The 14,987-nt window shown below is 44.9% G+C and overlaps 1 protein-coding gene across 4 annotated transcripts in view; it reads right to left on the bottom strand.

Annotated features, from left to right (window-relative positions):
* The window catches only part of RSPRY1 (ring finger and SPRY domain containing 1), a 31,717-nt gene that overhangs the window by 13,909 nt on the left and 2,821 nt on the right, over positions 1 to 14,987 (bottom strand). The window contains exons 1-7 of one of the 4 annotated variants that reach the window (XM_042877012.1): positions 13,483 to 13,629; positions 13,150 to 13,386; positions 10,466 to 10,655; positions 7,904 to 8,398; positions 4,638 to 4,690; positions 3,192 to 3,304; positions 753 to 879 (exon numbers count right to left, since the gene is read on the bottom strand). In XM_042877012.1, the coding sequence (XP_042732946.1) occupies positions 753 to 879; positions 3,192 to 3,304; positions 4,638 to 4,690; positions 7,904 to 8,250 (640 nt within the window). In that variant the 5' untranslated portion in view covers positions 8,251 to 8,398; positions 10,466 to 10,655; positions 13,150 to 13,386; positions 13,483 to 13,629. The other 3 variants (XM_042877013.1, XM_042877011.1, XM_042877014.1) reach the window with 3 other exon arrangements.

Below are 14,987 nucleotides of genomic sequence, written 5' to 3'. Positions count from 1 at the left end.
TTCAACTTACTGTAACGAGAAGGTAGAAATATTACAGTGCAATATGTTTCCTGCTCTTTTTCTCTCCTTCAACAGACACAGTGAAATTATATTTTTAATAACAGCCAGGTGACACCAGACAATCACTTTTTCTCCATTTCCCTTTCCTCAGAATGGGAGCTCAACACTAAATACAAAGCCCAACAGCAGGAATTAAAACTTAACCATCAGTTTCCAACAGGGCACTTAGGGAGCTTAAGAAGTTTGGTATGAAAAGTCACCTTAAAATGGAAGTCCAACAGTGATCTTTTAAGTAGCACAGCAGAGAAAATCTTTCCAGCTAGGTACAACAGAACAGCATGCATTTAGCAGAAACAGCATCTGTCTTCTGTCCTTCTACCCAGCCTCCAAGTTAATACTCCTGCCTATTGACTACAGAACCACATGCTCACGTAACTCTGAGATAAGACTAATTACCAATGCTAAGACCACATACTGTAAGCATGAACACAGATTCACAAACGTGTGTCAAACTGCTAACCAACCAACCAAGGAATTTAAGTATCTGGGATTTAAAGTGACTCATTCAGATCCAAACTGGTGACTGAATCTGTTCAACGTTTTAATCCAAGAGTGGAAGGGGTCACACCTGCGAGACAAAGCATCCACTCCATGCAGAACATTGTTCAGTTCTAAGAAAACTCAAGTTGTTTGGACTGGGGGTGAAAGCCAGAGGTACTCAGCAAGCTTCCAGAACAATCCCTTGGCTTTACCTGCTAATTTCTCAGCTAAACAGCCCAGCACCGCAGTTGTATTCCGATGTTTAGCAGGGTGGCAAGCATCATGACAAGCAGCAGCTCCACTTAAGTTTAATATTTCAGTCAGCTTTTGTAACGCATCCTGCAAAAGAAAATCAGAAGTCTCTTCAGCATGAGATACAGTTTTCCCCCAGCTCAATATGTTACTTGGTGATTCACTGTCCCTGGAGGCGTTCAACCAAAGGTACAGATGTGGCACTGAGGAATATGGTTTAGCAGGCACTACTGGTGGTAGGCAGATGGTTGGGCTAGGTGGTCTTAGAGGCCTTTTCCAATCTTGGTGATACAATGTAGAAGTAATATGTCACAATCACAGGATCTACTAAAACCAGACAGCACAGGATGGTTCTGTTTTATTAAAAAAATAACAAAGAACAGATGGGAAGAGAAGCTCAACGTATCCAAGGTCTGCAATTTCACAATTACCACCAGTCTGTTAGTCTTTGTTACCATCTACATCTTCTAGGCTCAGACAAGTGAGCCACCTGCAGCAAGAGGAATTCAACGCTAGGAAAAGGCAAGACAACACCAGTGATATCTATGGCTGAATCAGTTTAGGGTGCTGCCAGCTTTGCAAGATGTCCTAAAGGGCTTCCTTCACATCATGCGATTTTCTGTAGTCACACCAATTTAAGAAATAGCAAGAAAGGAAATAAATAGAAAATGCTGTGCTTTGACTTGCTCCATTCAAGCAGTACAGCATGGACAAAATGCAAGATAGGTTTAGATGGTATCCCTCATTTTCAGGGTAGTCAGGGGTTAATCTAGAGCCAAGTGATCCAACAAAGATCTCTGCCCTCCAGGATTTCTAAGTTCCCCTAACTTTCCAGACTTCATGAAAATTTCAGCTGATTCAAATATAAACTACATCATCTCAGGCTGGGATCTAATTAAAATAGAACTTCTCATACTGAAGTCATCAGCAGGCCTTTTGAAGAAAAAAATAGCACTGCTGAAGTTGGATGCTCATTTGCTGTTCAAACAGCAGTCTGAGCCATGCTTAAATCAATTTGCTGCACTAGAGTCTGAAATTTGTATAGAGATAAGACTGAAAAGCAGCTATTCTCCTAAAACAAATACCACAAAAGCAGTGCTGATGAACAGGACTGACATGAAGTGGAAAGAATGGTGAGGGCAGAAAGGATGACTGAGCCAGAGACTCAAGATGGAAAAACCTAAAATTAGCCTCTTGCCATACCCTGCACTGCCTTTAGATATTATTAAAACCTTCAGAGACATCAACTACGTTGAGTTAAATGAAGACTTTATAGGCTGAACGGCTTACTGTGCTGCCATTTCAACTTTATGGACTTCACAGCCCACCGTAACAAAAACCAGCCTACTGTTCTCCAGCTGCAGCAGGAGCTGGGCACTGACTTAAATCCCTGAAGACCAAATACTTAAACTTATTCTGAATATGAAAAACAACAACAACAACAACAAAGACTTTAATGGGCTGCACATGACCTGTAGATTCCACAGCTGCAACTCCCTGCACTTTGCTGTGCTGTAAAGAGACTGCAATAGGGAAAAAGCCTCTGAGCAACCCCAGGAGGAAGTATCTCACTGCCTCTTACAGTCAACTATGTAGCAGGCAATTGCACTGTGACTTTTGAAATACAGGTCACCTGATGACTCAGGAAGTTGTACAGCTGGAAAAAAAAAAACCACAATAGAAATTCTTCACGTGGAGCAGAGGTCTGCATTTCCCTCATTAAAGTGTTTGCACCAGCACAGCGTGAATGCTGCAGATTGCATTTCCATCCAGGGCCAGTTTAATGGTCAGTAAAGAGAGTGCTCAGATTTGCCAAAATTGTATATAGGTATTAAACAGTTAAAAGTGTTGTTTCTTCAACTCAGGATGCTCAGTTACACTGCATTCCTTACGTGCAGGGAAGAAACAAACTTAGTGAGTGGTGCATATGCAGCTTTCAGATATTAGAGAATAAAAAACCAAAACACCCGCAGATGTTCACTGCAGAGCATGCACACTGCATGGTAAAGAATGGCCCGGGTTGAAAAGGACCACAGTGATCATCTGCTTCCAACCCCCTGCTCTGTGCAGGGTCACCAACCAGCAGCCCAGGCTGCCCAGAGCCACATCCAGCCTGGCCTCGAATGCCTGCAGGGAGAAGAGAGCAATGGAAGCAGCTAAGGCCCAAAGTCTCCTTGTTCTTCCCCAGAAAGCTGTGTTTTTTCATCTTCTACTACACTGCTTCTAGTGTTAAGTAGTGATTAGATGCCAGGTCACCAAAAATGACTCCAAGTTACAAGTTACACCCATTTCTGAGCAGTTAACTGTCCTGCATAACCAATGAAACCCACCCAGCAACTATCATGGCAACCAGGGCCAACTGAAATTCAGCTGCAGATAAACACAGCGTTTCAACTTACTTTTGTTGGCAGTGGGCATTCATCGAGTAGCAGCGTTATGACGGCCGGTCCCAGCGGATCCTCTAGTGGAATAACTCTAATTAAAGACTGGACAACTTCCAGCCAACCTTCATCTGTCAACCACAAAAGAGAAGTCATGTTTAGAATTAGCACGGTGATCCAAGAGTTCAAAATACATCAGCAGTGGAAATGTAGGTTTTCAATCATTTAAATGACTCGGTGAGCTCATAGGCACGAGGGAAAATAATCCATATGCTTTAAATTTTATATCTATGCCTTAAGTTTGTAGCTTGGAAGTCTAATTTCAAGGAATAATAGCAAACATTGGTATTGTTTGGAGAACAGTCCTGCCCAGGCCAGAGCATATTCCAGGAAGGAACCCTCCTAAGCACTTGGTTCCAGCATCCTAACTCAAGAGCTCAGTGTTCAGTGCTATAGTTGAACACACTGCACTCATAACCATGCTGAAAAAAATATGCCTGGCCAGAAAGAAAGCATCCTACCTGCTCTGCAAATAACGTGGACCTCAGAACAAGTGTATTAGCTTCTCCCATGCCTGGCCTTCTAAACAAACTCTGATTACACAGGGAAAGAGAATAGGTAGGAGGCCTTGTCTGCTCATTAATGTGAATCAATTAGATGTTAACCAACTACTAAAAGAGCGAGCAATTTGGATTTACAAGAAGAGTTGCCTGAGAAGTAAAAATAAAGATAATTGCATCTGCATACAAGTGAGGTTGGAAGCTTTGTGCTCCCATCCACAATGGCAAGTAAACCTAAATAACACTTCTGATCTTAGAATTTGTTAGTACATTACTCCAAAACACATTGTACTGAATTGCTGTCATATCAGATCAAGTTGATTAGCTCATCCCAATACAGAAACACATCATCTGGGACCGATACCAACTCTGTTAAGAGACTTCATTCAACTCTAGCAGAAATTTGTACAGGTCTCCAGTTGGATGAGTTCCTCCTCCCATCACACAGATAAGTAACCCTTGTACTGACACAGCTTGGCATGCAGGACAACTTCAGTACAGTGCTGGAACAACTACATCAATAACCTGGAGGTCTAAGGACAGCAAAAACCTAAACAGAGGCAAGTATTTGACAGCAGAGAAGTACAGGCTTTGAAGCATATTTACATACATGGGCTGATTCTGCCCTCGTGCAAACAGGCATTCTTTGTGGCTTATGGTTTAATGTGTTTGCACTGAACTGCTCACGTAGAAGCGTAACAGAGCTCAAAAAACTCAGAGCAACACCCAGCAGCTCAGTGGATCTTCCGAAGGGCAGAACTGTGTTTTGGAGTCCATGTCCCTAGAGCTACAGCAAAGCAATAGAACTCATACTTGCAGTGCAATTATTTTGCAACTAAAAATAAGTGTTTGGTTTTTCCCCTGTGGAGTCACAACTGAAATGCCCAACACGGCGCCTCGGTACCTGTTTCTGCCATTTCATGCAACGTGATCATTGAATAAGGAGGCTCCTGGTCGCTGAAAGAGATATTGCACAGGTCAACGTTTATGCACAGCCTTCAATGCAACACACTGAATAAAATGGTAAAGACACAGTAAAATGAATCCACTAAGCATTTAATGGAGAGAAAGTCACATTGGCTGCAATGCACTAATGCCATTTTCAGATCTGAAATACAGCTGGGATTTAGGCTGTTTTCTGGCTTAAAAAACACCTGCATGTCTACATTAGCTGGTCTGTGAAATGTTACCCATATCTGCAGGTATATATACACTGCTTAGGCTTATTGCTATCCATTAGCAAAGTCACTCAGAGTTAAGTAGCAGAGGTCACAAAGGGCAGCAAGGGCAGTGCACAAGGGATGCACCATCAACACACTTTGCTCAGAAACTGCTCCTCCCCCCCTTCCCTCAATTGAAAGGCAAGCTATCTAGAAGCACCATACCCTACTGATTCATTAACAAGAGCAGCAGGAAAACATTAAGGCAGTTCAAGAGGAAATATTTACCCCAATTCCCTTTCCACCGTGGAAAAAATTAATAATGATGCAGGTTGGACACGTTGCTCGGTTTGGTTTGATGGAGCAAGGGCAAGGACCTATGGCCAGCTACATCAGTGCCACTGGAAGCACCCAAAGCAAAGTCTCCAAGTCCTGTTGAGCAAGCACCTCCAGGACCACAAAAGCTTACGTGGTGGCACATCATCCTCAGTGCTGCACTCAGCACTATTTCAGCATTATAAACCAATCCCAGACTCAGAACGATACATTCTACCATCAATCTCTGCCTCAGCCTTCAAAATAAGACTGGAAATGCATCACACAGAAGAATTTTAGAAGATCTCAACGCGGGTTCATCATGCAGATAATTAAATGAGTTACTCCAGAAAGATTAATTATATCCCCCCAGCATTTGCTATTGGGAAACAAAACTATTTGTGAAGCAGCACTCTGTATAAATGGCAAAAATCAGAGGCTTAGAAATGGAACTCTACTCCTTCTAGGAAAGAGAGATATCTGGACAAGAAAAATCAGATTCCAAACAGTGAGCAGGGAAAGCAAGCGTTCATCACAGATCACACTACAGCAACTCAATGTGCAGTTCATCTCATGGCATCCTCAAGCATGAGATTTTATTACAGTGTTTAGAAGAGGAATGCCAGGAAGGCTTTGGCCTCCCACTGCCCAGACTCCAATCTTTGGCTCTTCATTGCTGTGCTATCACACCAAAGCCTACATTTCCAACTGAGTGTTACACACGTCTCCATTTAAACTGACTTGACTTGCCCGTGGCTTTTGACATGAAAATATGGCTTCCCTACCATTTCCTTCTGTTTCAGCTGTGGTGCTTCCAAGAAGATACAGCTCTATGAAGAAACAGGTGATAAAGAACATACTTAACCCTACAGACTCACTCACACTGGAAAACAAAACTTCCAGACGTGGATTTTCTTCTTCCTCCCCTCCACTGTTCATTCCTATTTACCTAAGAAGGGTCATCATTAGCTTAAGGTCTCACAGAAGGTTCCTTAAGCTTCTTTCAGGCACATTTGGATAATCTGCCTCATGAAGATGCTCCCCCACTACTCACAGCCATAGGTCTTTGTCCTACAGAATGGAGTCTTGTCGTATTTGGCTGTGTTATACAACCAGATGTGTCTCATCACCTGCTGTAATATTTAAGCAACAGACCACAGTAACCCCGTGGTGCTTGCAAGACAGAATCTGGAGTACTGTATGCACTTTTGGGATCCCCCGTGTAAAAAAATGGGGAGCCCACGAGAAAAGCGACCCAAAGCCATTTCCTGGAGTTGGTCGATGCTTGCCAAGGCCCTGAGCCACCTGCTTGACTGGGGCTACGCTGGAGGTTGGAGTGGATGAACTTCCAGAGGTCCCTTCCAACCTACTGAGGGTTTAGTGGGCATGCTGGTAATGGGTTGACACTTGGACTGGGTGATCTCAGAGGTCTTTTCCAACCTTAATGATTCCACAGTTACGTGAGTCGAGGGAAGCGTTTCGCTGAGCCAGTATAACAAAATACCACAGCTTCAGGAATTTGTGTGAAACAGGACTCCAGGATCAGTGACTGTGGTTGCTATAATTCAGCAGCAAAGGAAAGTACTTACAGGATTACAAAACTGACTGCAAGAGCAACAGGACCAACTACATACAGAAGCGTTGTGAAACAGCCTGAAGACATGACCTCAGGGGAAAGGGGAAGGCATCAGAGGTCAGGGAGAGGCTTTTGAGAATTCTGCACAATTTCCACTTAATGTTTTGAAGACAGATCCTAAAGTAAGAGGTAAAACACCGAAAGCAACAACAGCCACCAGCACGCCAATCCTCTCCCAGCCCCAACTACACACAGCTGATACCACACCTCTTCAGCTTAAATTCTGCTATTTCCACTTAAGCATTTTACAACAGGAGCAAGGAGCAGGGATACAGGTAGAATCAAGCAAGGCTCATGTAACCTGAGCCTCATCCATCCCACTTGTGAAGCTACAATAGCATTTTTCCTTCTGTTCTGGTCCGATTCCTAACCTGCACCTAACCCAGAAGAGATGAGCCAACTTCACCCTCCAGTTTTGAGGTCCTTTTATAGAGCTCCATAAAAAGCAATGCAAACAAAAACAAAACAAAACCACCCAAATAAGTGTCTGCCATAAATATCCCACACGCCCTCAGTGGATGCTTTGAGCATGCAAGGAATGCAACACTGCAATCGTAAGCTGAAGAGACACAACATGCAGACTTGAAAAGCACTCAGAAAGAAAACCTCAGTCTCTTTATGCAAACTGACAACGGTCAAAGCTCTCAATTTTGCTGAGCCACTTCCAAAGAAGTAGATGCAGCCTGAAAACAGAAACCTTGCTTAGTAGTCAATGTTCAGGACAGAAGTTGCCAAACTCTGTAAGGTTTGCCGCTGCCTAAGCTGTGTATCTACACCAGATAAGCAATACTGAGCACACTCCTCATCCCATCTGGGTGCAGGCCCACACAGGAAGGTGAGAAAGCTCCTCAGCTCCTGCAAGAGTCTGTATCTGGGTGCTCAGGAGCTATGGCTATTACCTAGGAAAGGTGCTCCTCTCCTAAGCCTCCAGATGGAAACACGCTGCTGCTTCAGGGAGGGCCAGGTGTAGATCGGTGAGAGGATGGAGTCACAGTTTGAGAGAAGACAAGAACATTGTATTTTCACTCATGTTGAATTATTCCTTGAGGTGGTACTTACTTATCTACTAACGTCCGAATTACAGCCAGTGTGTCAAGTACTAGCCCATCCACATTCTGTTTTTTCCTTCTTGGTTCATGAGGCCCTCTCCCCCTCCTAGGTGGTCGGACAGGGTCCCTTGGGTGGCTCCTTCCATCAGGTGCACGTACCCTACTGCTCTCTGTTTGCCGATGCTGAGACTCCAAGCTGTCTTCTGCTCCGCTGTCATCGCGGCAAACGCAGGAGTTGCCCATGGTGCCAGCCCCCAAGGCTCCCAGCAAACGGGGAACGTGGTGCTCTAGAGTCAACAGTAAACCTTGGAAAAGGCTTCTGCTAGCATAGAACACAAGGAAAGCAACTACAATCATCTAGGAAGTTTTAAGAGCAATGGTTGCGTGATCCTGAATTGTGGTTGTTTGCATTATACGCGTTGCTGCCAGCAGGAATGAATGGAAGTTGGAGGCTTAATTTCCGACAGAATCGGTTAAAATGGACATTGGTCATCCAGGTGGAGGGCTGAAAAAGCAAATCCAAAACAAGAGTCAGTCTTCAGTTTGAACAGCAGAAGAATTCTTGTATTAATAAACAGCACTATCCATGGCATATCAAATAAACTAAGAAACAGACAGTTTGCATCTGCAATCCACAGGTGTAGGGGAAAAGGATGAATGAGGAAGAGCAAGAAGTTCTCTGCCTGGGTAGCTTCTCCCCACACTCCATTTTTACACTGCCTGCTGTTTTCCTGCACGTTTTCTGGCTGTGGATGAACAATTCTGTCCTTAAGTCCAGTACACTGTCACCTTTTAAGTATTAATAAACCACAGTTTCATGTTCTCTTTACTGCCCATAGAGACACACTGCTTGGGCAATCAAACTGAAGGCTGCACTATTCACACCAGGAATACTCAAACTAACTTTGAGACAGATTCTACAGGTTAGGGTTTGATTTCCCAAGACCCAGTCCTACAGTTGTGGCCTATTGCAGCAACAAGTGGATCGAACCAAGCGTTCAGTCCATCTGTGTGCAAATGCATCTTCTCAGAACACGTCTGCTTCAACTGGATTCTAACCCAAAGAAGCAGAAACATTTTCACAAACCCCATTTTAAGATGAGAAAATCAAATAGATTTTGAAAGGGGTGTTTTCTGTGGATGCCCCATCCCTGGAGGCTGGATGTGGCTCTGGGCAGGCTGGGCTGGTGCTTGGCTACCCTGAACACAGCAGGGGGGTTGAAACGAGACGATCATTGTGGTCCTTTTCAACCCAGGCCATTCTATGATTCTTTGCTTCTAGCATCAACCAGCCCTTCCCTTTTGAAGAAGGGAGACCAATTCAGTCCCTCTTTTGTTCTTTATTCGAAGGGTCTGGATCAACTACAGGCCCAGTAGTAACTGGGGTTGTAGGACATGCACTACACACCCCTGTATCAGGAATGTTAGCAAGAGCAATAGGATTCAAAACCCTGCCTGATCAGGAGTTATGTTTGCAAGCCATGAGGTGTGTGTCTGCATAGCCTTATAAAAAGCCTCAGGTAAAATAAAGCCCTGCTAAAGACATTGTTTTGCTACTTACACACTTCAAGCATGCCAGGATACATGAACGACTCAAAAGCATAGCGTGCATTTGGTCTTCAAAGAATTTAAGTGAGAATGATGAATACCAGATTATTACTGTTTTACAATTATTAAATAATCCTAAATTAGAGGAAATTAGAAGGAAATGGAAGGCAGTTACCACCTTTTAAATACAAAAGGTTCCCTGACATCTCAGCCAACTGGCAGTCGTGCAATGGCTGACTGCTATTTGGGACAGAAATCACAGCAATGTGATTTGGGAAACCAGCCACCAGTCACAGGAGCAAGCATGGCATCAAGGTGATGCTATGCTTGATGAAGTAACACCAAGGTTGGCAACCCTGCACACAGCAGGGGGTTGGAATGAGATGGTCATTGTGGTCCTTTTCAATCCAGGCCATTCTATGATCCCGTGATTTGAATGGACAGCCATCAGTAAGAAATCACTACAGACAAGCTCTCTTCTTTGTCCTAAGTATGTTATCTTCCTTCAGTAGAGTGCTTGGTATTAAGGTAACTGAAGGTGGGTTAGGAAAACAAAGCCCATGGTGGCACACTAAAGGCAATAAATACAAGAGCTTGAGCTTTGTTTCAAGAAACTCATAACCAGCAGATCATGACAATGGTTGCAGTAGCACAGCATGTTTGCCCTGCTCTCCAAGCTGTTTGAGCACAGCAAGACACGGGACTGCACGCTCAGTAGTTCCCCATCTGAGCCAGCTGCTCAGTCAGCAAGGAGACAGCAGATGCAAGGGTGCCAGAGATGCAGGGACCTTCAGTGAAACAGTGCAAGACCACAGCCAGACTGCTTCAAATGACTTAGAAAGAACACCGTGAAGACCTCATATAAGCAAAAAAACTCAAATAACATTTAAAGAGAGAACCAGTTACATCAAATGCAAAACGTGTGTGATCCTAGGGGAAAAATAAGCGTGTATCCAGATCATTTTAGGGTATTCTAGTAGCACAGTACTGAGATACTGAAAACAAGCAATTATGATCAACTCACCCTTAGGTGTGTTTGGTTGAGGAAGAGCTGGGCTTGCTCACAGAACTCTGCAGCGGAAGTGGACTGTATTTCTGCAGGCTGCAGATGCATTTGTAGTGGGAGAAGCAGCACTGTGTCTTTATCAGCACATGATAAAGTGGGCAGTGAATCAGCACAGCCAATCACTTTTACAAGATACGCCAAAGAGTCTCTGAAAACAGAGAGGAAAAAGAGAACAATTCATTTGGGAACTGCCCCCAGAGCGAAGCATCTCCCCTCCCCTCTGCAATGCCACCAAGTCACCCTCAAATTACTGCCTGCAAAAGGAACAGCAGCAGACATTTCTTAGGGATTGGACTCCGTGATTCCTGTGCATCCCTTCCAATTCAGGGTATTCTGTGCAGTGACAGGATAAACTCCCCTTATTTAGTAAATAGCTGAGTCTGACAGCATCTGCTTGTACAGCAGGCTAAGTAACACACAAGGAACTTGCTTCCAAGCTTCAAAAAATTGAAAGATTAAATACTTTGGCACAGAAGCTGGTGGAAGAGGTTGCTACAGATCTGCCTGGCAAACCAGCCTCATTTGAACAAGCTCCAAACGCAGGAAGAGAGGTTCTGAAGTGCAACTGAAAACAAACAAACCAACAAAACCACCTCTTTTGAAACAGTGATGCGTTTGAGCTGGCAAGATTAAGGAAAGGTTTACAACATGATAACGAATGTGAGCTCAGCATCTGGCTGCTGGCAGCCAACTCAACAGTGAAACAGAGGCCAAAACCCTGCACGACTGGAACAGGCGTGCACAGAGGAGATACAGGTGTCACCAGCACAAGGAGACAGAAGGGATGCCAGGGCAGGAGAAAACTCACAATACAGGATGCATCTTCAAGAAGGATGAAGCATATTGGGTTGTGGTATTTTTCCCCACTAAGAGGTAAAATCCTCTGCATATAAGCACAGAAACTTGGTGAGACTGGAAATTTAACTTCAAGCCTTAGGAAATATCTGCTGTCAGCACAAACTGGATGCACAGCCAGTGTTTTCTTGCAGAAATACTTAGTGGTCTACTTGAAAATATTATGAGAATGAAAGATAACTGTTCTTCTTTTGAAAGGGTTTGCCTACAAGAAGGGAGTTTGCAGGGATCATCACACCAGCAGTACTGAGGCAGGATAAGCAGACCTTCTTATCTGGTAGTGGACACTCAAAGAGGGGTACAAGCACACAACAGCAGATAAATGGGCTCTGTTGTAGCATACCTGCCCCTGTGTCAGCAGCAAAACCTCCTGAGGCAGCTAAACAAACTGGCTCTAAGAGAATTAATCTCCCCCAAGCCATTTGTACCCTTTTTTTTCAGTAGTTACACTGCTAAGAGTCTCTGCAGCTGCTGCTGAAGCCAAGCCATGTCCCATCCTGATGCTGTGACCAGCTGTTAGCCAAGCAGCCCAGCCCTCTCACAACACAACAAGTCCCAAATCATACCATACCAGGAATATTCCTTGTTGTTTCTTAGAAAGAAACAACAAAACACGAACATCAGCCATTGAATTGCATGTTACTTGAGTGATTTCCACGTGCCCAGAGGTGCAGATGGGCAGCCAACACGAGGAGGTCATCTGATGGAGCTCACCAATGCAGAAACGGCCAATGGAGGTGGCCTTGGTCTTGTTTGCTAAGAATTGGTGATTCATCCTCTGAAATATTTTGATGCAGCCAACCATAACACTGCCTCACGATGGAAAAAAGCCTCTCCTGCCCATGAAATGGAGCATGCTGCCAAGAAAACAAGAACCTTCTCATACACATAAATGACTAAAGAGGGTTCCAGCTGCTACAAGAGCTTCTCCAGCTCCTGCCACAAGAGTGAGAGCAGCACGTTCTCCTCTTAGAGGAGCATGATGTAGCAATTTGGTCAGGAAATGATGCAACTTTCCAAGTGCAAAACAAAGTTCTAGGCAGCAATTTCCTATTAAGGAGGAAAATGATTAGAAATACTTCCGCAGCATCTTTCCTGCCCCCCCAGAAATGATGGTCCTAAAAATGAAGGCACTTGTGAGGCCAGCCAAAGGCAAAGTTCAAGTTACAAGTTCATCAGCTTAGACCTAGAATGTATGCCTTGTGTTTGCAAACAGAGGCTGCTGCAACACAGAGAAGACCTCAGATTTAGGATGAGCAGGGAAGGTGAAGAAGTAACAAGGACTCCCAGCAAATTGAGCATCCCTGGAGGTATTTAAGAAAAGAGCAGATGTGGCAGCGAGGGATGTGGCTAAAGAGCTCCCAGTCATGGGCTGCTGGTTGGACTTGATGATCTTAGCAGTCTTTCCAACCTCCATGATGCTACGATTGCAGATCCACCAAGGTCAGAGGTAAACCCTGCAGCTGAGCAGTTTGTGCAACTGAAGAGCAGGAGCTGCTTGGTGCCCACACAGCAACCAACCAAATGCAGAAGTACACTGCAGACCTCAGTCAACTCCCTGCCTATGCTTCCGCACGTGGTAACTGAACAGCATCTTGCAGGATCTGAAGCAAAACCCCCATGCAATTATTTTGTTTTCTTCTAAAAATATCCTGCAGGGTTCACACCATGGGAAACAGCATTTACTGGCACGCAGCGTGTCACTATTTGCAATCAAAGCCACTGCTGCAGTCATTTGGTCTCTTACTAGTCATAGCAAAAGCATCCTAAACCAAAAGCACACTGACCTGGAGTCTTGCAGGAAAGTCTCAAACTTTCTATCTCTTACCCAAGCGCTCCTCAGCATTGGGCTTCAAGCCTCCAATTCCAGTTCTGTTGGAAGCACAACGCTCCTGAAGGCTCTGCTCTTCTGTTGTGGGAGCAACAAAGCAGGAAGAAGCAGCAAACCCTAACACCACAGCGGCTTCCTTTTCTGCTGGCCTCCTGTAAGCCACGTTTTACAGCCTGCTGTCTCCAAAGCAACCCTGTGGCAAGGAAGAAAACCCTGCCTCACCCTGCTGGGGTCAGGAAGAGCAGCTCCAGCACCAGGCTGCTCCTCTGCAGCACTCTGAAGTAATTACCTGCTGTGTCTCAGAGGTCATTTAGATGGAAATATCCTTTGTACGGCGGCCTTTAACGCTTTGAATGTCTAACCAGCCCCTTCAGCACCAGCATCCTTTTCAGGGGATGTGACTTCCAGGTTTTCTCCCCAGGGGTTTGAAACAGCAGGAAGATAAGGCCCTTAATAATAATAGTAGCTAGAATAATAAGGCCCTTAATAATAATGCCAAGCAGTGCTACAGGCTGAGAACACCCAAAAGCCCACCCTTATAAGCTATAATACATACACTGGATTAGCTATACCAGAATATTGAGTTAGGGCATGGGCATTTGTTCAGAGGTTCCAGTTGATTTCGGTTTATCTTCCTTTGAAGCTTCACAACTCAACTACAGGGCATTTGCTAAACTTTTCGGGGGTGGTGGGGTGGAAAAGAAGTCCTTGATAAATAAAAGCCAGCAAGAAATTCCAGGACAGACAGACAGAGCTAGAGGACAGCATGGACATTCCAGGTACTGGCAGAGGGCACGGAGCTGTGGAGAAACAAAAATGCCAATGCATTTTGAAGTTCTTGTTCTAGTAAATTTAATGGTTCATGTCAGAAAGGTTCGTGCTGGAGGTGAGGTGCTGGAACAGCTGCCCAGAGAGGCTGTGATGCCCCGTCCATCCCTGGAGGTGTTCAAGGCCAGGTTGGATGGGGCCCTGGGCAGCCTGGTGTAGCATTAGAGATGGAGGTTGGTGGCTCTGCCTGTGACTAAGGCATTAGGAATGCATAAACCACACTGCAGTTTGGGACGTGTGAAAGATTCTGATAACATCACTGCAAAATTCAGCAATACCTCCATTGGGAACTTCCACTTGTCGGCTGACAACTGCCTCCAGGAGCAGAACGCAGAGCAGGCAGTGTCTGCAGCCTCCTAATCTCAGCCTCACCAGATCTGTCTCCTGATGACACTGGTTATCATCACAAACAGCATGTATCAGCGGCCTGGGGGCAGCAGGACAGAGAAACTTCTGCTTCATGCAGCACCATCAGAGAACGGGGCCAATCTCTAAGCAGCCCTGTTGGGCAGCCTTTCCCCTCCTAACAAAACATACGGAGAGGTAGGATTTTAAAGCCTCTGCTGGTATGAGGAAACCCAAAGGAAGCTGGCTAGTGGGTTTAAGAGCCAAGAAGAGGAAGGGGACAAACTGCCTGGCAAAGACAACCCTCAAAAGGCAGCAGTGGGTTGGGAAGAGAACCAGCTACGTGTTGCATGAGGCAGCCTGAAAGGGGTTTAAGCAGAAATGAGAGTCTCCTCTATTTCATTAAGGCTGCACATGGGGGGGAAAAAAAGGCAGAAAGCTCAAGAGCAACTTAAGAAGCTTTCATAAACCTGTATGAGTAGCCACAGACATCTGCTGCTTCTCTTAATTCTTGAGGAGTTTCAGGAGAGCTGAAGTTTATCCAAACGCAATTAGCAACAGCACTATTTCATCAAATGCATCGGGGGGAGATGCTCTAAGGAGAGCAAAAAAGGTCTGCAG

The sequence above is a fragment of the Lagopus leucura genome, unplaced genomic scaffold, assembly GCF_019238085.1.
Source record: "Lagopus leucura isolate 7727_CA_CO unplaced genomic scaffold, USGS_WTPT01 Super-Scaffold_100017, whole genome shotgun sequence".
Lineage (NCBI taxonomy): Eukaryota > Metazoa > Chordata > Aves > Galliformes > Phasianidae > Lagopus > Lagopus leucura.
This window is presented reverse-complemented; position numbering and strand designations above follow the sequence as displayed.